General features: G+C 48.8%; 2 protein-coding genes across 3 annotated transcripts in view; one reads left to right on the forward strand and one right to left on the reverse strand.

The window, feature by feature from the left end:
• The window catches only part of ZSWIM7 (zinc finger SWIM-type containing 7), a 31,423-nt gene extending 20,581 nt beyond the window's left edge, over positions 1-10,842 (forward strand). For both annotated transcript variants that reach the window (XR_014520098.1, XR_014520099.1), the window contains exon 7: positions 6,988-10,842. The gene's annotated coding sequence lies outside the window, so the exon portion shown is untranslated. The remainder of the gene's footprint in view (positions 1-6,987) is intronic.
• ADORA2B (adenosine A2b receptor) lies at positions 427-20,678 on the reverse strand. Its single transcript, XM_083480099.1, has 2 exons — positions 19,553-20,678; positions 427-1,757 (listed from the first exon to the last, which is right to left on the reverse strand). Exons 1-2 carry the CDS (start codon positions 19,906-19,908, stop codon positions 1,043-1,045), a joined length of 1,071 nt encoding a protein of 356 aa, XP_083336225.1. The 5' UTR covers positions 19,909-20,678; the 3' UTR covers positions 427-1,042.
• Between the last annotated feature and the right edge of the window lie 1,056 nt (positions 20,679-21,734).

Genomic DNA, 21,734 nt, shown 5'->3' on the forward strand with positions numbered 1-21,734 from the left:
AACTGTAGTAATGCATACAGGGGTTCGGATTTTTCTCACTGAGGAAATGACAGCATCATAAATTTACCTCCAGCAAAAGTGACTACCTGTCAAGGCTGCCCATTCCATTCACAGCTCTGATTAGACAGCCTTTTCTCTCTCGGTATCAGATATAACCCAAAAAGCTCAAGTTTTCAGGCAAATTAAAACACAGTACACTGACAGTGATGTCGATTTTGGCCCTCAACAACTCTCCTTTATTAAAGGAAGAAACGCTGTCACTAGGTTCCCGCCTTTCTGAATTAATACCAGTTTGTTCAGTCAATTTTCCCCCCCCCATCCCCTTAACTCTGCCCTTTCTGCACCAAGTTTTAAGGGGAAAAACAAGCCCGCAATTTATACTTAAAATGATTTCCCATTGGAGAATACCAGCAGCATCAAGCAACAGATGACCATTCTTTTAATTTTTTTAAAAAGGCGGTTGCGGGGCGAGAGAGGACAGAGAGACACAAACACACAACATTCTTAGTCAAAACAACAAACCCATCACGTATATATTTTTTTAAAGTTGTCTTTGATGAAACGATGAAAAAATAACAACCTCCGCACAAGAAAGTGCGAGAGCAGCATGGTTGGGAAACCGGCCCTTGTTCCAGAGGCAAGAATTTGACGTGAGTTTTCTTTTCTCTCTCTTTCGGAAGGAAAATATAAATCTCATCCCTTCTCTCTCCCCAAGTTTCATCCTTTAGGGACTTAGACAGCATGTAAGGTTGACGGTAGGATTCCTCCTCTCAGAGGCACAATTTTTATAAACAAAACCAAACACAACTAAAATCACAAAATAAATCATCACAGTTTTAAGAGTGAGAAACAAGGGGCCATCCCGAGGCCGTCCATTCTCGCCCCCTGCTCACAGCAGGAATAGATCTGCATATTATGGACCGTAGACTCGAACTGCAACAGTACAAACACAGCCCAACAGTGGTCCCTTGTCGTCACCTTCTCCTCCCGGAGTTTTGAGGGTCACACGCGTCTGCCGGGACCTCCAAAAACGCGGCAGTCCTCAAATGCAGGTCGGAGCCGTGATGATGCTGGCAACCGCCAGGTCGCGGTTGCTGCCGCCTCCCCCGCCTCCTTTAGCGCCCTTGGGGAAGTCGTCGGCCTTGCAGAGGACGTACCGCCAGAGAATCTTCCGAAAGGTGAAGCGGAAGTCCTGGATGCGGTAAGCGTAGATGATGGGGTTGACGACGGAGTTGGCGTGCGAGAGGACAATGGCCAGGTTCATGATCTCGGTGGGCTTGGCCAGCTCCGGGTGGAAGAGGGTCAGGCAGTTGAGGATGTGGAGGGGGAGCCAGCACAGGGCAAAGAGGCCCACGATGATGGCCAGGGACTTGGCGGCGTTGACCTCCTTCTGCAGCGTGGTGCGGGAGTTGCCCATCAGCTCCATCTGCCGCAGCTGCTTGCAGGCCACCAGGAAGATCTTGGCATAGATGCCCAGCATGATGAGCAGCGGGAGCAGGACGCAGCCAAAGAAGTTGAAGTAGACCATGTAGCTCATGGTCACCACCTTCTCAAAGAGGCATCTCACCTGGCAGGGCCTGCGCTGACCTGCCTCAGTGGGGCTCCCGTTGCCAAAGGTCGTGAAGTTCTCGGTGCAGGTGGTGGCGTTCTCCCCGTGGTTCCAGCCCATCAGCGGGGTGAGCCCGATGCCGAAGGAGAGGATCCAGAGGACGGCAATGAGGACTCGGGCCCGTTTCCCCGTCACAATGCTCTTGTATCTGCAAGGAGAAACACGTGTAAGGACACGGGAAGAGCCTGCAGGATCAGGCCAAGGGCCCATCGAGTCCAGCATCCCGCAGTTTCCAGCAACTGGGATTCAGAAGCGTTACACAGAGTCATCCTAGCTAGTATCTAGCAATAGCTCTCCCTGAATTTGTCAATTCCTCTTTTAAAATCACCTAGGGATGCGGGTGGGGCTGTGTGTTAAACCACAGAGCCTAGGACTTGCCAATCAGAAGGTCGGCGGTTCGAATCCCCGCAACGGGGTGAGCTCCCATCGCTTGGTCCCTGCTCCTGCCAACCTAGCAGTTCGAAAGCATGTCAAAGTACAAATAGATAAATAGGTACCGCTCCAGCGGGAAGGTAAACGGCGTTTCCGTGCGCTGCTCTGGTTCACCAGAAGCGGCTCAGTCCTGCTGGCCACATGACCCAGAAGCTGTACGCCGGCTCCCTCGGCCAATAATGTGAGATGAGCGCCACAACCCCAGAGTCGGTCACAACTGGACCTAATGGTCAGGGGTCCCTTTACCTTTAGGCTGGTGGCCATCCCTGCCTCCAGTTTTTACAAACTTCTATCATGTCGCCTCTTGTGTTTTCTCTAAACTAAATAGTCCCAAACACTGCAGCCTTTCCTCAATCATTTTAGTGGCTTTTTCCCCCTGAACCTTTTTGCAGCTCCACAATATCCTTTTTTAGGTGAGGCAGCCGGAACTGTACACACTGCTCCCAATGCAGCTGCGCCATAGATCTGTAAACCGACATGGTGATATTGGCAGGTCCATTTTAAATTCCTTTCCTAATGATCCCTAGCCTGGAAATGGCCTTTTTCACGGCTGCTGTACACTGAGTCGGCATCTTCATCAAGCTATAGAATATGACCCCAAGGTCTCATTCCTGCTCCTTCCCCTCCAGCTCAGAGCATGCACGTGAATTTAAGATTTTTTTTGCTCCAACATGCATCACTACATTTCTCTACGTTGAATTGCATTTGCCATTTTACTGGCCATTCACTCAGCTTGGAGAGGTCCTTTTGGAGCTTTTCTCAATCTCTTTTTGTTTTAACAATCCTGAACAATTTAGTGTCACCGGCAAACTTGGCCCCCTCCCTGCTCACACCCAACTCTAGGACATTTATGAATACGTTAAAAAGCCCTGGCCCCATTACTGATCCTTAGGTGAGTCCACTTCTCTCCATTAAGAGTACTTTGCAGTTATTGCAACTCTCTGCTTCCTTCAGCTTAACCAACTGACAAAAGACCATCTTGGCTGTGGGTCCTGGGAGACCTGCTCCCTGCCTCCCACACCTTTCCCCACCTGGCCTGGGAGGGCGGAGTTTGGGTTGACTCCAGCTACAAAAGTGGAGGCTGCTGAACAGAGTCTTAGGCTGGGATGTTTGCTCAGGGGTGTTTTTTGTTGCTGTTATTGATATTAATTTTTTAATCTTTATTTTAGATGTTCTTATGACTCATGCGGAAACTGTTTTAATTTGGGCGTGTGCTTTTTGATGTTTTGTTTATTTGCTAATGACTAATTATTATTGTTTTATTTTGACAAAGAAATAACCAAACATAAAAAAGAATAAAATGTGCACCCCACCACCGAGACCATTCCATTGTAACTATCCAACCTCCCTAAATTTTGACACCTCTTGCGATGGTTTAACCCTTTTCCATTTTAACAGTACAAATGCTACAGACACCCACCACATCTCCTCAAAATCATTTCTCCTACATATTCCCCGTCTTACCTTAATGACACGTTAATTTATCATTCATAGCTATATCCCACACCTCTTCCTTCCTAGCTATCATGATTCGTGTAGCTGTCAATCTTATGACAACTTTTGTTATGTTTGCGATTACTGTATTTTATTTTATTTTCCATGTTGTGAGCCACCTTGAGCATAGCTTCAACTACGGAAATGCGCTATACAATTAAAGTTACGTATGGTACAAGTGCCAGCAGAGAGCTTTGTGAATTGACCACTAGCAACGCTCAGACAGACTTGCCAATTCAAGACCTTCTGTAATATTCCATCATGTAAGAACTTGATGTAAGATAGGCCAATGGCCCACCCTAGCATTCTGTTTCCAACAGGGGACAGCCATGGAACTCAGAATCTGGCACAGTGAGCCCTGACTGGTCAACCCAAAGATCCTCTGCTGCAGGGCTTCAGTTTCCCATAACTTTCCAATGTCTCCACACCTCTGATGCTTCCCTTAAGTCTGGAGACTGAGAACATCAGGAGAGAGCTCAGTTGCAGGATCAGACCAATGACCATCTAGTCCAGCACCCTGTTTTCACAGTGGCTAAGCCAGTAGATGACCCTAGAACAGGGGTGTCCAAACTTTTTTCAAAGAGGGCCAGATTTGATGAAGTGAACATGCATGAGGGCCGACCAAAGGATTACTGCTGTTGAAGGACATATACAGTGGTGCCTCGCAAGACGAAAAGAATCCGTTCTGTGATTCTCTTCGTCTAGCGTTTTTTTTCGTCTTGCGAAGCAAGCCCATTGAAGGATTAGCGGATTAGCGCTATTAGCGCTATTAGAGGCTTTTGGCGGCTTATCTGCTGATCGGATCAGCTGATAAGCAGCTTAGCGCTATTAGCGGCTTTTAGCAGCTTATCTGCTGATCGGATCAGCTGATAAGCGGCTTAGCGGCTTAGAAAAAGGGGGGGAGGGGGGAAAAACCCCGCAGGAACTCGCAAGACATTTTCGTCTTGCAAAGCAAGCCCATAGGAGATTCGTTTTGTGAAGCACCTCCAAAACGGAAAACTCTTTCGTCTAGCGAGTTTTCCATCTTGCGAGGCATTCGTCTTGCGGGGCACCACTGTACTGCCACAGGAGCCGGATTAAATCAAACAGTGGCCCGGATTAGGCCCCCGAAACAGATTTTGGACATGCCTGCCCTAGCGGAAGCTCACAAACACAACAGTGGCTCTCTCCTTACTTACGATTCCTAGCGACTGGTATTCAGAAGCATTCACAGCCTCTGACAGTAGAGGGAGAAGACAGCCTTCGTGGCTATTTCCATTTATTTATTTCATAAAATCTATACGCCTCTTGATTGTAAAACAACAACCTACCAACAATCACCTCTCAGAAAAATTAAAGCAGCAATAAATTGAGGCATTTGAAAAGTTAAAACAACAACAGACTCAAAGCAGATTAAGGCTCGCATTCGTTTTCTAAAACTTGCCCAAAAGAAAATGGTCTTAGCAGGCGCCGAAAAGAGGGTGAAGGCGCCTGCTTGATATCAATAAGCGGGGAGTTCAAGACTAAAAAATCGAGTTTTTACAAATGCTGAACTCGTATTCTATGCCGCTTCTGCAGAGTGAAGCAGGAAAAGTGGGCATATTGGTTTAAGGCAGCCTCGTAGCCTAAGCTGCAGGGCACCTCCGAATTTACATCCCCACTGGTCCCAGAATCCCAAGTGGTCCCAACCACAGACGCACGTTTGCACGGTCTCCTCCGTTCCGCTGCAGGGTGGGAAGAGAGCAAGAGGAGACCTCCGCCAAAGCCAAGGTCAACCTCCGGACTCTCCCCCTGCTCTCCTCGCCGTGGGAAAGAAGATGGAGGCCGTCCAAGAGGTTTGGACGTGAGACGAAGACAATGGGGGGATACGAGGAACAGCAGGGAGTGGGAACAGACTCGGAGGAGGAAAGGGTCCAGGACTTCCCCTGCAAAAAAATTCCAGAGATTCCAAGCCTTCCACATCAAGGAAGAAGGAGCAGGTTGAGAGTTCGGCCATTATTGTTATTTACATTTGTGCCCTGCAAGGAACTCGACAAGTTGCCCCTAATTCTTCCCCACCGACTCTTTGAACTTCACAACGCCCATGTGGAGTAGGCTAGGGGGCTGACCCAGTGGGCTTCCCAGTGGGGCAGCAGGGATTTGAACCCGGCTCTCTTTTTCTCAGTCCAGCCCTAGACCGCCATTGGAACCACTACACAGCGCTGTCTCTCCATTGCGTCTGGCCGTGACCAATCGCTGAGCTCTGCAATTGGCTTTACGGTGGTGGTAAAAAACGTACAAGTCGTCTAACACTGGGACATTTACACATGTCAACCCAGTTCGCCGCTATTGTAATCGTCCACCACCCACAGACGCATGCCAGGGATTTTTTGCTTGAGGAGGAGGATGTCGCGTTTGGGATCCCTAGCCTGCTCCAGAGTTCCCTAGCCTGGGATCCAGAGTTCCAAAATTAGGAAACGTTCCATAGTTCAGTGGTACAGCCACTGCTTTGCATGCAGAAGGTCGCAGAATCGGTCTCCAGCATCTCCCATCTGAAAGCCCAGAGAGCGCCTGCCAGTCAGTGTGGACAGTACTGAGCTAGGTGGAGCAATGGTCTGACCTGGTGTAAGGCACAGCCTGACGTTCCATGCCTTAGCAGTCCATCTATTCACAGCGTTCTGGCTGTGAGTGCCATTCCATGTGCAGCCGAAATGGCACAAGGAGAAGGGAGTGGCTGTCAAAGTGGGTGGGAGAGTCTTAAGGAGATAAACCTCCAAAATGGCTGAGTGAGGATGGAGCGTGCTTGGTAGGCATGGAGTGTGGGGAGGAGATCAAAACAACAACAACCAGGAACTGGAGGTTGAAATGGAATGGAGCATGCAGCAAAGGGCATGGCCGGCAGAGCACTCAGTACAGTGGTGTCTTGGTTCTCAAACTTAATCCGTTCCGGAAGTCCGTTCCAAAACCAAAGCGTTCCAAAAGGCGTGCTTTCCCATAGAAAGTAATGCAAAATGGATTAATCCGTTCCAGGCTTTTAAAAACAACCCCTAGAACAGCAATTTAACATGAATTTTACTCTCTAACGAGACCATTGATCCATAAAATGAAAGCAATAAACAATGTACTGCAGTCACACAATCAATCAATAAATCACTAGCTGAGCTGGGCTCCACACAGTCACACACACAAAAAGAGCCGCAAAAAACGCAAAATAAATAGCAAAAACAGGCAGATCTCAGCGGAACACTCAAAGCGGAAGCGGAACACTCAAAGCGGAAGCGGAACACTCAAAACGGAGCACGTTCGGCTTCCGAAAAAGGTTCGCAAACCAGAACACTTACTTTGGGTTTGCAGTGTTTGGTTTCCAAGTTATTTGAGTACCAAGGCATTTGAGAACTGAGGTACCACTGTACTGCAACAAGTGGAATTGCCTTTCAATTTTGGTTTCATTGAGGGATATAAATCCGACCAACAATAATAATGTTTTGTTTCAGGCCCTGGTAGCAGGAAGCCAGGCAGGTTAGAAAGAGGCTTGGCTTGGCAGCGGAGAATTGTGCCCACAAGGTGACGATCCCACGAAGCTGAGAAGGGGCAGCCCTCCAGTTGCAACAGGTGCTGGAATGAGGAAGCCTTCCTCCCCTCCTCACACAGAGAGGGAAGTGTCTGCTGCCGCCGCCACCACAAAGGCAGCCATTCTTTGCCACCTTAATTGTGCTTCTACTTTGCCTCCTGCATTGACGGGCATGAATGGACCCCAGCGTTCTTCCGGGATGCCCTGCCGTTCCCATGGAAACGGGACGCCACCAGCGAGCTGGCATTTCGTGCTTGAAATAAGGAGAGAGGCCAAGGCATCGGGGAGAGGAAGAGAGGCAGAGAGAAGGGGGTATTTAAATCTTGGCTTGCTCTCTCCCACCCTGCATCCAAACACACAAAATGCATTTATTTCCTTGCAAAAACAAAACAAGAACCCTCTGTTGCCCTTGCTCCGATCAAGCAAGCGCAGCTCTGTCGTTGTAGAACCCAGGCTGCTGCAAAGGAACCACAGCAAGCTTTGCAAGACCCAAGCGCAACTTTAAGGTCTGCGTTGCTCAACCTCAGCTGAAGATGCAGAGAAAACAGTAATTTGGAAAATGAGAACACCTATCTTGAAGCTCGCCTCGGTCTTTCAGCTGGAACAATGTTCGCGCAACAGGCAGATACATCTCCTTAGTTTCTCAGGTTTATTTTCAACACCTGTGAGAGCCGGCGTGTCGTGTGGTTCAAGTGCTGGGCTAGGCCCTGAGAGGTAAAGGTAAAGGTCCAGCCATTAGGTCCAGCCATGGCCGACTCTGGGGTTGCGGCGCTCATCTCGCTTTATTGGCCAAGGGAGCCGGCGTACAGCTTCCGGGTCATGTGGCCAGCATGACTAAGCCGCTTCTGGCGAACCAGAGCAGCGCACGGAAACCTTGCCGCTGGAGCGGTACCTATTTATCTACTTGCACTTTGGCGTGCTTTCGAACTGCTAGGTTGGCAGGAACAGGGACCGAGGAACGGGAGCTCACCCCGTCGCGGGGATTCGAACCGCCGACCTTCTGATTGGCAAGTCCTAGGCTCTGTGGTTTAACTCACAGCGCCACCCACATCCCTCCAGGCCCTGAGAGACCGGGGTTCAAATTCTCCACTCAGCCATGAAGCTCACTGCTGGGCCAGTCCCAGTCTCTCAGCATGACCTGCCTCACAGGGTTGTCGTTGGGGACAAAATGGGGAAAGCAAGAACCATGTGCACCACCTTAAGCACATAGGACTCCAATAAATTAAATTACTGAAAAGAAGGAGGGGGAAACCTCAAGGCCATTAATCTCCTCAAGGCCTGTATGCTCCTTGCAGGCAGAGACCAGCCGGTTCAGCTTCTGCTGGAATGCCGGAAAATGCACAAGTCACTCAAAACCTTCCCACCTGCTCTCAGAAAAGTAATTCTCAGTTTCCTACCATCTCCATTTAACCCACCTATTCAAAGCAGAACTTCATGAGGGCAACGAAATACGCTCTTCCTTGCAAAGATCCAATTGTCCAAGGTCAACTATTTGCGGCCAGGGCTGATCGGGATCAGCTTAGCAGGATAACTTGACGGGGTCGTGTCATGTACAAGTTTGCTGACCTGGGCTGAGCAAAGATGGCTAATTGGCCAAATCCCGAGGATTTGGTTTTCAAAGCAGATATTATTTTAGGTGGTTGAGGATTTGGAGGGGAGAAAAGAGAGAGAAATATATTTTCTTCTCTCTTCTGCATCTAGTACAAATCAACTGGACAGAACAAATGTATAATCTCCTATATGCTTGGAGTTTTTCTAAACCCGTTCCTTTGGCTTCCAGTAAGCAACGAACACACATATATTTTACCTGCCTGGGAATTTTTTTGCAAATGCTGTGGTGAACTTGGTTAACAGATTGAGAAAAATGAAATTTTCATCATCATTATTTAGATTTTCCACCTGCCCTTCTCCATGAGATGCCAGGGCAGATGACTACCATTTAAAAACACAGTATTAAAATCAGTTTAAAACAAATTGCACTCAAGAGAATAGGGAAGGACAGTCAAGAGAAAATTTAAATTGGTGAGCCTGTGGTCTTGTGGTAGTGAGGCAGAAGGGCAGGCAGAGAAAATGCTGAAGATTTTCATCTCACTTGTGGGAAGATACTCTCTTTCAACACCAGACCTGCGTCGCTACCTTCCTCACTCCAACCCACAAACTAGTCATGCCCCTGTGTTCTTTAAAGAGCAGCTCGTCATTCAACAGGTGCAGCAGGTTGTGGGGACAGGCTTCCCCGGTTGAACTTCTGCCTGGCAGAAGGGAAGAGTTCAGTCACAACCCAGTCCAAAGACATCTGAAGTCTAAATCCCCCACTCAGGAGTGAATTGGTGAATGAATGAATGAATGAATGAATGCCCTCGCCCATCTTAAAGCAAGCAGTCCATCTATTAAGCACCAGTTCTTCCTGCTAACAAAATGGGAATAAACATTTCACAAGCGTCACGGGTCCAAAGCGGAATGGGATAAAGTCTCTCCCCCCCCCCACTTGGTGCATTTTAAAAAATATTTAATTTTTAATGAGCCCTAAGAGGCCTTTTCGCTCTTTGATCCTGTTTACCCTTTGCATCTATCAATTTATTAATCACTGTTCAGGCCATTAACGCAGAAAAAGTGTCTCAGAAACCTTGTTTATCTCCTCCCGGCGTTCTCCATTCAATAATTCATGGTTCAAAGCAAGGTGCGATTTTGCATTACAGGCTTCAATCCAATCTTTATCATAAAAGCCAGCGCGGCTGTTGTAGGAGGGTTGCGCCCATTTCACAGATTACGAGACAACTGAGGCCAAGAAAGAATTAGGGCACAACGCTAGCCTTCGAAAGAATCCCTGTGATTTTTTACGGTACCGGAGGGAAACAAACGCCGCCGAGAAACACTGTAGCTGCTTTGTGGCGCAAGGTCTTGAGAAATAGCTCCAGAGAAGGTGCTAACAAATAAGGAACCGTGTTCATTCACGCTTTGTGAAGCTGTAGGCTATGAGATCTGAGATGAAGCATTTCGTGATACCCCAGTAATCCCTCACACAAAGAGAGAGGAATCCTCTGATCTGCACACCCATCATCCCTATAACCCTTGCAATAAGTTTTGCCCATTTAAGGTAGGCAAGGCTTATTATGCCCATATTGCAGATAGAACAAGCGAGGCAGAGGCAGTCACTGGGTTCCAACTTCCAAACTCCCATCACTGACCATGCTGGGCTGCTGTGTTGGAGTCCGAAAACATCTGGAAGTTGCTACGTTGGCCACCTCTGGATTAGAGGCTTGTACCAGCAAGCTCATCGTCATCTCGAAGCCAAAAAGCTATCCAAAATATTCACCGGAGTGAGTCCTTAAAAAAAAAAAATCTGGCACAATAACTGCACACTCTCCGCCCCACCCCTGAAATTGCCACCTTCCTCCTCTCCACCACCAAAACATCTCGTGAAACAAGTTCTGCTGCCCAGCTACAACTGCAGGATCTGTTCAGGCGGAGACGAGACCGAGAGCATCACAAGCGCTTCAGTTTTAAATCTGGGTGGCAGCTGCGGGATTTGCTGTGGATTCCAGAATCCCGACCAGGTTTCTTACTGTTACATGTTGCACAGGAATGCATAAACCATCTCACACGGTTGAAACACACACGTTCGTATTCAAAACAGTTTTAAAACGGTAACAGGTCCCCCCCCCCCTTAAATGTAAACTGTGCTTTGCTTTTTAACCTGCTAGACCTCATTGTCACAACCCTACTGTTATTAAAATAAGAAAGAAAGCTGGGGTTTTGCTGTGCCTGGCCTTTTAACCGGCTGTTTTGGGTCTGTGTTTTTTAATTCATTTTTTATTTTCTAACCTGCATGGTTACAAATCTACGAAAGAAAGAAAGAAAGAAAGAAAGAAAGAAAGAAAGAAAGAAAGAAAGAAAGAAAGAAAGAATTCTAAACATCTCTGCCAAGTTACAAATTCAGGAAAACCTTCTGGGTTCCCCCAAAATTTGGGTGGTGGCAGGAATGGGGTTAAAGCCCACGTTAAATAAGAAAAAAATATTGTGACTTATTTTTTTAAGTGGTCGTTGGGTTTTCCCCTTTTCCTCTACCTAACGGCAGTGACAATCAACTTACTCAAGAGCAGTGACAATCAGCCTAGGGAAAAACCCTGTAAATACCCCCCCAAATGTAAGCAGCACATTCCTTGTGGTTTTGCTAACCTTTATCACAAACTGCCCTGGAAATCTGGAACCAAAGGCCAATCCAGAAATGTTTTAAATCGATGGTGGGGCGTTTCAGCCCCGTGGGCCTAATCCTAGAATTGCAGAATCTCCTACTGCAGTTGTGGCTTGAAGATAACTAATAACCCAATGTACTTATTTTAACAACCAAGCAAGAGACATATACGTACTGCAAGGCAGGAAGGGTCAACGCTCACCAGCTACAAATCAGTGGTCTGAAGATTTCTGCATTTCAGGGGAATCTCACTGCCCTTTCCCTGTTGCAACGCAGAACTTGTAATCGCCAGTCTCGATCCTGAATTCTGATATACGGCCAATATTTATGCGCTTCACTCAGGGCCGATGGCCGGTGTTTTTATCGTTAATGTCAGCTGGCAAAGATTCTCTCTCCCCGCCGCCCCTGGTGATAGTTGCCAAAAAACTTATTCTTTAAATATGCATATGACTACTATTAACCAGCACTATTTATTACCATTGTCGTCACGGTTTACCAACGGAAGCGGAGAAGGAAGGACGGTTGAGAAAACGCTCCTCAGCCCACAAATTGTAGGAAACTCTGCCTATTCGTAAGCGTAGGAAACGAGGCTGGTTCATAATGGTAGGAAACGCGAAGCAACGAGGGCAACTGAGTTTTTCCACCGCCGGGGAGCTGTCAAGGAGGAAGCGCTGCCAGCCCACACTTTGAGATACCGCGTGACAAATCTGTTTGATAACACCGGCAGCTTCAAGAAGTCCGTCTCTCCGGCCATCGCCAGTTCCATCCCAAAACCCTCCCAACGTCCTCATCGCCCCAAAGATGAGTAATTTCTAAGCATATTGTCCACAACAGGCCTGCCGGAAGACACCTTATACTGAGTCAGAGCACTGAGCAGGAGCTGCAGATGTGCGCAGAAACGACTGGCTTTTTTTTGCCTGTGGCCCCCGGAAGACTCCCCAAACACGAATGCGGCCCTCAGTCTGAAAGAGGTCCCCAAAGTCTGCTCCCTAACCAAGATTCACTCCCTTAAGGCTACTGTATTCTACATACCAGGAGGGATTCAATACAGTAGCTACTTGGAACGAACTTCCAACTTCTGAACTAGCTCCATATTGTCAACTCTGACCGGCAGCCGCTCTCCAAGGTACCAGGCAGAGAGAGCTACAGTCTTTCACCAATAAATAAAGCAAGGCTCTAGTCCTCATGGTTGTGGAGAAAGAGCTGTTAGGCAGGGACACAGGAAAGCACATGAGACCGAGATAAAGCAGTGGTCTATCTAGGTCAGTACTGTCTTCACTGACTGGCAGCCGCTCTCCAAGGTTTCAGAGAACTATTCAGAGGCTTGCAGGTCAGAAACTCACCACAACTGTTTTAACCAGTCAGCCAGGGCATTCAGCCCAACTTGCCCCCTTTCCCCTCACTCTGCTACCAGATTGTTTTTATGCTGGAGAGACCAGGATTCGATTGGGGGCCTTCTGCGTGCAAGCCCAGAGAGCTCCATCAATATCAGCACCACGGCTGCAGCAGAGAACCCGTCAAGTCAATTGTTATTCTCAAGTACCACTTTCCCAAGACGTTCAGAGCAGGAGGGCTACTGAGGTCCAGCTCCGAGGGCCTTCTGGCACTTCCCTTCCTGCGAGAAGTGAGGTTACAGGGAACCAGGCAGAGGGCCTTCTCGGTGGTGGCACCCGCCCTGTGGAACGCCCTCCCACCAGATGTCAAGGAAATCTGACTTTTAGAAGACATCTGAAGGCAGCCCTGGACAGGGAAGTTTTTAATGTTTGATGTTTTATCGTGTTTTTCATATTCTGTTGGGAGCCGCCCAGAGTGACTACGAAAACCTAGCTAGATGGGCGGGGTATAAATATATTATTATTATTTATTACTATTATTATTGGAAGGGGGGAAGTCCCCCCCCCACTGCCCAATGAGTGTGGATCCCAAGATAAACGAAGGAAGTTCGCAGAAGGGAGTCTCCTATCTTCAGAAACAAATTTCCACAGTCACAGCGGGGTGACTTTGCACGACAGCCGCAGATCACACCCTGCCACTGCTTTTCCATCGAAGACTTTGGCCCGGGCTGATTGGGCAACTGAGGTTATGCAAAAGGAGCAGCCAGGCATGAACAAAATTGGTCTGCAATGAGCGAATGGGAGAGTTTCCCCCCCCCCCCAAAGTGTAAATGTATCACAATTGGATTTTCAAAAAAACCAAGCCAGTGTTTTACAATCAACTTTGTTCCTTTCGCTGTTTTACCTTCCGATTTAAGGCAGGGTCCAATCCTGCCGTGTTTTGTATCTGACGTACAATTTTTGGTGTGTTTTATTTTGGGGATGGATATTTTGCTAAATCAGAGTCAGCTCATTAAAAGAGATGGGCTTAAATCAGCCAGGGCAAACTTAAGTCTATTAAATTCATTGGGTCTACTCAGAGTATGAGGCTAACGTCTCTGTTGTTGTTTTTTACAGGCATAGCATAGATGCCAAACAACACATAATCCAAATTTCCCCATATATCTCTCCCCCGCCCACTCTCATTTCTTAGACCCCCTGAGAGGGGGTATTTATGCCAAAAATCTCTAAGCTACGAAAACTTTTAAACTCTGAAAGGCGGAAGACATTTCAATGCGTTTGAGACGGGCTGTTATTGATTGCAGTAGGTCTATTCTGCAAATGACTTCCTGCTCAAAGCAGACCCATTGAAATGAATGAACCCAAGAGAGAATCAATGGGTTTACTCTGAGCAGGGCCAGCATTGGGTGAAACCGAGTCAGAATATGCCATTCTAAATATGTAATTTATTTGGGGGGGGGGGTTAATAAAGAAAAAACAAGACAACTTTGATGAACAGAAAGATGTAAGCATACAAATGAATTTTAAACATTAATTAGTGTTGAAAAGATTGCATCAGTAAAAGAGAGAACACCTTAAAACATGTATTCCTTTCCTTTTTTAAAAACACAATCCTGCGCTGCATTTCTTGGCAAATTCACGGAAGAAAAACGGCAATTCTGGGCAACTAGGTAGGAACTGCAGCCTCAGTTTCCCCACTGGGGAAGCTGATCAGCAGATGTTTTCGAGAAAACAACAATTCCGCCTAAATTTCCAGAATGATAGTGTCATCCCTTTGTGACATCGATGAGCTAACTTGCCCCCCCCCCAAAACCCCATATGCTCAGAGGCGGAAACATTTTCCTCTTCCTCAAAAATATGAGATTGCGTAATATATTGTGACTGATAAGCGGCTAAGCAAGTTCTCCTTTCCTCAGACTGGGCAGTTGTTTCTGCAGCTGTGGGACAGGTAGAAATGCAACGGGAAAAGCAGCCGCGCTTGCCTGTTGAATGCCTCCCTGCCGCGCAGGGGTTCAAAAGCATGGCTTTCATCTGCCCACCTGAGAGGATTCTGGCCCTGCGACAAGCGAGCCTGGATCAGGTCCCGTTTCCCTTCCACACCATTAATTATGTTACTGTTCAAACACCGCCACCACTCCGTATCGCTTTGGGCGCCAAACACAACAGAAAATGAGATTAATACATCAAAAACACAGAGGTTGCAAATGAGCAGCTGGTGGTACAAAGCAGAAAACATGTCGAATATAATAATAACAACAATAATAATTTATTATTTATACCCGACCCATCTGGCTGGGTTTCTCCAGCCACTCTGGGCGGCTTCCAACCGAATATTAAAAACAATACAGCATCAGACATTAAAAACTTCCATAAATGTGGCCCCCAGAGCCTTTCTACCTGGCCCTTGGGCATCTCTCCAGGCCACGCCCCTTTCCCTTAGGACACACCCCTCGCTGGAGAGGCTCCACCCCCAGCTCTTTCTGCCTATTGTGGATGGAGGATAGAGAAAGGTTGGTGTGAGAGTGTGTTGAAACTAGCCTAAGATGATATTTATATCTGTTGCTTCATCCATCTTTGCCTCTGGCCCCGGCGCATGCATGCACTCAGAGAATCTCAGAATCGTACGGTTGGAAGGAATCCAGAGGGTCATTTCGTCCAGCCCCCTGGAATGCAAAAATAAGCTTGGTTCCTTGCCTGGGAGAAAATCATTATATGGCAATTTACTGCCTGTTAGAAGCAGAGGACCACTGCAAAGTAACCCAGCATGGAAGGAGGGGCATAGAGAAGGTTCTGCAGAGCCAGAGCCCACCACTGTGACTGTAAACTCCGTGGAGGCAGAGACCTTCTGCCACAGAGCAAAGCAGCATGTATGCCTGGATTGGTGCTGTGTAAATTGGAATATCAGAAGAACGCTGACAGGTCAAGTGGATGCTTCAACAGGAAGTGCAGGAAAGCAGCCTCCTCGCACCGTTTCCCTCCCAGCAATACCGATTCAAGGATAGACTGTGCCTGACTGTGGAGGGTCCACAGAGCCCATGCCATCAATAACCTTATCCAGGGACGGGGGAGAAACCCCCACTGAAAAGGTGAACATGGCCAATTTTCCAGCTGTCAAGAACAGTATGCGAAACCAGAACACAATCCTCAGACTTCACAATATGGATCTCCAGGCAAATAAGCTTCCCCAAAATGCAGAGAGAGTGTGTGTAAAGTATGTATACAAATGCAAATGGTGGTGAAAATCATATGCAAAAATACACGGCAGGGGGAACTGTATAATTACACAAAATTGCAGAGATGTGTTAGGAAAAACAATGCTGGTGAATTTTCACGAGGACTTTTTTTAAAAAAAATAGTTATAATAATCACAAATTCATGGAGAAATATGGGGAACTGAGGATCCGGGAAAAGTGAGAAACCGGGAAGTAAAAAATGGAGAGCGTTGCCTATTTGTGGCCATCCCCATATATTTATAACTCAAAGTACACACAAATAGTGACCTCGTTCTCCAAATACCTTAGGTAGTTTCAGTGGCACCACTGTTTCACAATCAGCAGTCTCGGGGGAACCCCAAGAATTGTAGGATGAGACCCCCCCTACAAAGAAAAATAGAGGAACGCTCAGCAGCAGGGGAGTGGTGGTCCCCAAAACAGCTCCCTAGGGTCTGGGGTTTTGAATTCTGGTGCTGGAGGAGTCTCTTGAGAGTCCCATGGACTGCAAGAAGATTCAACCTCTCCATTCTGAAGGAAATCAGCCCTGAGTGCTCACTGGAAGGACAGATCCTGAAGCTGAGGCTCCAGTACTTTGCCCACCTCATGAGAAGAGAAGACTCCCTGGAAAAGACCCTGATGTTGGGAAAGATGGAGGGCACAAGGAGAAGGGGACGAGAGAGGACGAGAGAGGACGAGATGGTGGGACAGTGTTCTCGAAGCTACCGGCATGAGTTTGACCAAACTGCGGGAGGCAGTGGAAGACAGGAGGCCCTGGCGTTCTCTGGTCCAGGGGGGTCACAAAGAGTCGGACACGACTAAACAATTAAACAACAACAAAGGGTCTGGGGGTGCTCTGTGGGCACAGAATGGATTAGGCAAGGAAGGAGAGCGTGGCAGGAGGAGGAAACGGAATGGAGTAACCCATGGGAGGGCGTGGCCAGCGGGCTGAACCGACACAGACACACTCCCCGCTGCAACATTTTATTGCAGGACCACACTTTGTAACAATAACCGTTAATAAGACACCTCCAGCGCTACTGGGAACGGCCTCAGCTGATTGCTTTCCAGAAAAGGCAGGGGGGCAAGCTTTGAACCGCCCTTTTCCGAAGCAAAAAATCTCCGGCCTGCCAGCAGGGAAGAGTTATACTTGTGCAAATACCAGGATGTGCTCACAGTTGAGGTTTCGGCTGCAAACAGCAGGAAGGTCTCCTTTGAAGGAGTCGGGTCTCTGGTCTTCCCCCAAGACCACACGCACAAGGCTTCAAGCTATTCTCCTAGCTGTCCTCCAACGGGGACTTCTCACATTCCTCAACATATCACTAGGATTCCCATATTTCAAGATATTAAAAAAAAATAAAAATCACCAGGACATCCCAAAAGTTATGGAGCTTTGTTTTGGAAAACCCCAAAGTCATTTTGAACACCTTCCTGCCAGGTTTCAACATCACCCTAAGCGAACTGAGCGTGTTCCCTCTTCCCCAATCGTAGAACTCCTGCGTTCAAGAGCAGTCTACCTTGATTTTGCGGTGGGTCCCTGGCACACCTCACCAGATACACATCTTCCATCCCAGATTTCTCCTTCTCCCAGACCTTTTCGATAAGGAAACTTTGCCCAGAACCCCCCAGAAATACGGGGGGGGGGGGTGTTAGGTGAAAAACAGCCACTAGGTTAAGTAGCAAAAAAAAGGACCAGGACAGACAGAGTCGCAGCCCCCTTGTGAGCTCTTTCTCTTGGCTTAACCTACCTCACAGGGCTGTTGTGAGGATAAAGGGGGAAGGAGTAAGATGCAAGCACCATTTGCCCTCTCGCTTGACCACAGTATCTAGCGACCATCCTCGGGAAACCCTTCCCGTTAGCTGGGTAAACCTTCACGAAAGCCCCACAAATTGGGTCTGCATCACTCTTCACGCACGCAAGGTGGTGGCGGGGAGCGGACCAGGGGCTCGCTCAGGGACACCCCAAACAGCTGAGCCAGTCCTCCAAGGTAGACTGCGCCTGCACAGGGAGGTTCAATGGGAAGATAGTTACTGCGGCCGTCAGAAATGGACAGGCCTGCCATCAATGAATTGCTCAATGGCTGTTAGCCATCACAGACTTAATAACCTGGCGCTTTAATGTATGAAACCCTTTATATGGAACCTTTTTTCTGTTAGGTTTTGTGTTTTTTATGATTTTTTAAAATGCACTTAAAGTCGGAGGGAACAGGCCTAGCGTTTACCACTTTCTAGGAATCTTAAGCGAATGCTGCTTGTTTATTTACATTTGTTTATATCCCAACTTTCTTCCAAGGAACTCAGGTTCTCTCTCTGCATTTTATCCACACAGCAACCCGGTAAGGTCGGTTAGGTGGAAAGGTAGTGACTGGCCCCCAAGTTCACCCAGGGAGCTTAATGGCGGGATTCGAACCTTGGTCTCTCCCAGGTCCTGGCCTGACACTCTAAGCATTACAATCACATGGGGTGGTAAGAACAGGAGGCTGGGCTGGGTAGGGCCTGTTTTGCCATGATCAAGCAGCAGGGATCCTTCTTATATTCAACCTCAACTGTATTCCACCTTCAGTAATAACAACCCTGTGAAATTAACTCATTGGCTGCACCCATTTCGCAGATGAGACAACTGAGGTTAAAAACAAACAAACCAGGATGCCAACAAATCCCGCCCGACTTTAAAACAACCTGGAGAGGAGGATATCGGTGACTTCCACGTGACTCAGCCCCTGGACATATATATTTCCAATGAGCTGAATACGGTTGCAACCCCAGGACCTAATAGAAGCACATGGTTTGTTTTGCCGTGACTCACACAACTACCGGAATTCTTACCCACGGACTCGGAGGCAGGGGTGGAATTTTAACTCACCCCCACCCCCCAAGGCTGGCGTTTGATCCCAGGACAATGCTAGTTAAAGAAGAAAAAAGAAGCTAAAGGGGGAAGCAAATCTCTGCAAACACAGACACTGCATCTTGTGGGAGGGAGTTCCATAGTCTAACTATGTTCTGTGTGAAGGACAACTGCCTTTTCTCTGTCCCAGAGAGCCACCGCCTGCACCAGGGACCCCCTTCCACTCTCCAGAACACAATCGGCTACCAGCAGAATTGCAAATGTAGGAAGTTGCTTTATAACGGACTCAGGCTGTCGGTCCACAGTTGTGTCCAGGGTGACTAGCAGGGACTTCTGGCCAAGGGGACATTCCAAGTCACCGTTGTGCTAAACTACAGCCCTTCCTTTAAGGACAGAGCGAGGATCCAGTTCTCACACGTCCAAATAAAGGGCTGATTTAAATAGAAGCGAAGGACGCTAACGTACACCAAGTCAGATCATTTGGCTATCCACCTCATTATTCCCTACACTGACTGGCAGCCGGTCTCCAAGCTTTTAGGCCAGGGGGCATTCCCAGCCATGCCTATCCCTGAGCTACGGCTCTTCACTACACTGAGTCAGACCATTGGCCCACCTAGCTCAGTATCACCCGCACCGATCGGCAGCAGCTCTTATGGGGTTTCAGAAAGCGGTCCTCCCCAGCTCTACCTCAGAGGCAAAAGTACTGGCGGTCACCCCATGCCTTCTGCATGCAAAGCAGGTGCTCTAGTCCTGAGCCGCAACCCTTCTCCAGAGACGTGCAGCTCGGGCAAGCGAGCCAAGCTGCGCAAGCCAAGACTAAGCGGTCAACACAGCGGAAGTCGCCGGATCTGGGTGAGGGAAAACCCTTCTCCCCTCCCCGCGCTCTCTCCCCCTGATCACTCCGTTACCTAAGTGGGATCTTGATCGCCAGGTACCGGTCCACAGCCACGGCCAGGAGGCTGAAGATGGAGCTCTGGGTGAGGACCAGGACAAAGCTGGCGAGAAAGAGGCAGGAATGGAAGTTGATCCGCAGGCCGATGCTGATGGTGATGGCGAAGGGGATGGCCAGGAGGCCCACGGCGATGTCGGCCACCGCCAGGGAGACCAGGAAGTAGTTGGTGGCGTTCTTCAGGGTGCTGTTGATGGCCACTGCCCAGCACACCAGGACGTTGCCCGCGATGGCCAGCACAGCGATCACCAGCTCCACCACGATGTAGACCATATCCAGGCCATCGAGGGCCAGGGGGGACGAGGACGTGGTCATTTCAAGCAGGGGGCTCAGCCCACGCCAGCAAATGCCATGGGTCCACCAAACCCCCAAGAGCGGTGGTCAAGGGAGAGCTGGCCTGCCGGAAGGAGGACCTCCTGCTAGCACCAGACATGGAGGCGTGCCGAATTGGGGTGTACACAGAAGCTCAGCCCACGCTGCCACCACACCGCCCTGCCCGCTGGGACACGTCTTCGGCCATCGCGGGTAGACCGCAGGCCATGCAATCTCCGGGCGCAATCGGTGATGCTTGTTACGGTGCCAGTCTCTTGCTTTTGTTCTTCTGCCCCACCAGAAACCTCAAAGCGGCAGCGTGGAAAGCCAAGGCGCTAGTCCCTGTTGTTTTATCCCGCCACGTGCCACTGGTTGGGCGAAACAGGACTTCCCCCAGCCGGCTGAGCCCAGGGAAAGGTGCAGGCAGTGGGGATCAGTCTTGCAGGCTAGGAAATGGGTGCAGCTGCAGAGAGGAGCGCAGGGGAAGGCCCAGCCCCGGGAGGCATCTCACAGAAGCAGGGAAAAACCCAGGCGGTCGAAATGATGTTCTGTCTGCAGGAAGCTGATCCACAGGAGGGTCCCAACTTGGAGTCGCGAGTTCGAGTCTGACCACGTCGAAAAGCCAAGGCAGAGCTCCTCTCTTATATCCTTACTAGTAAAAAAGGAGGGTGATCGCGGTCGCTGCAAACGCCCCTCTTTTCTTAAGCGCCCCCCGGATGCGCTCCTGCAAAGTCTCCTTGGCGGAGCCGCGGCGTCTTTTCCCCGCAGCAGAGACTTGCGCGGCTATTTCTGCACATGGGGAGAGGGCGGGGCGGGGCCTCGGCGGAGCCCGGCGTCCGATTGGCGGAGGCGCGCTCCCGGACTCCGCCCCTTCCTCGCTTTTACCGTAAGGCCGCGAGCGAGGCGCCGCGCGATGTTTCCCGACGCCCTGCAAAACTTTGAAGAAGTCTTTTCGCTGCGAACCAGAAGAGAGAGTCGTCGCGGGCGCCGCGGCGGGTGAGTCAGAGGCTCTCATTCATCCTTATCTTTTTTAAAAGAAGTGTAATCTTCCGGGGTAGATGATCTGGAAGATTAAGAATAGGAGGGATGCACTTTGCACGTCCTCAGAGACACACCGTGAGTCTTAAAACAAAAAGGGGTGTGAGCGTTGGAGACTAGGGTTGTGTTTTATTTTATTTTACTTCCATTGTCCTTTATGAATCACTTTCCAAATGATTCACAATGAGGCATCAAAGGACCAAGTGGGGCTAGGGATGTCCCCTGGAAAAACGCTGCCAGTCCGTGTAGGAAAGGCTGAGCTAGATGCTGCAATATCTGGCTATTAAAAGGCAGCTTCCTATGTTCTTCTCTAAACCAGCCCTTAAACATGAGGCCTGGGATCTTATTTTATCTTAAAGAGAACAGCTGTAGCTCATTCTCGGTAGTGGAGCCCGCCCTGTGGAACGCCCTCCCACCAGATCTCAAAGAGAAAAATAACTACCAAACTTTTAGAAGACATCTGAAGGCAGCCCTGTTTAGGGAAGCTTTTAAAGTTTGGTGGTATTTTAATATTTTGTTGGAAGCCGCCCAGAGTGGCTGGGGAAACCCAGTCAGATGGGCGGGGTATAAATAATAAATTATTATTAGTAGTAGTAGTAACAGCATCTGCTTTGAATGTGGAAGATCCCTGGTTCAGTCCTTGATGGTCTCCCTTGCCTTGAAACCCTCAAGAGCTGCTGCCAGTCAGTGCAGGAAATACCAGTGGTCTGATTTGGTATAAGGAAGCTTCCTAAATTCCCTGTCTATCTATTGATCAGTCGACCAACACACACACACACAAAATCTCAACC

Source organism: Podarcis liolepis (genome assembly GCF_965112155.1).
Source record: "Podarcis liolepis genome assembly, chromosome: 16".
Lineage (NCBI taxonomy): Eukaryota > Metazoa > Chordata > Lepidosauria > Squamata > Lacertidae > Podarcis > Podarcis liolepis.

Bases quoted from the DNA above. Each gene is read 5' to 3' on its own strand.
- ADORA2B (XM_083480099.1), bottom strand. From the start codon at position 19,908: ATGACCACGTCCTCGTCCCCCCTGGCCCTCGATGGCCTGGATATGGTC. The intron at 1,758-19,552 runs GTAACGGAGTGA...TTCTCCTTGCAG, and splicing joins GCGATCAAGATCCCACTTAG to ATACAAGAGCATTGTGACGG.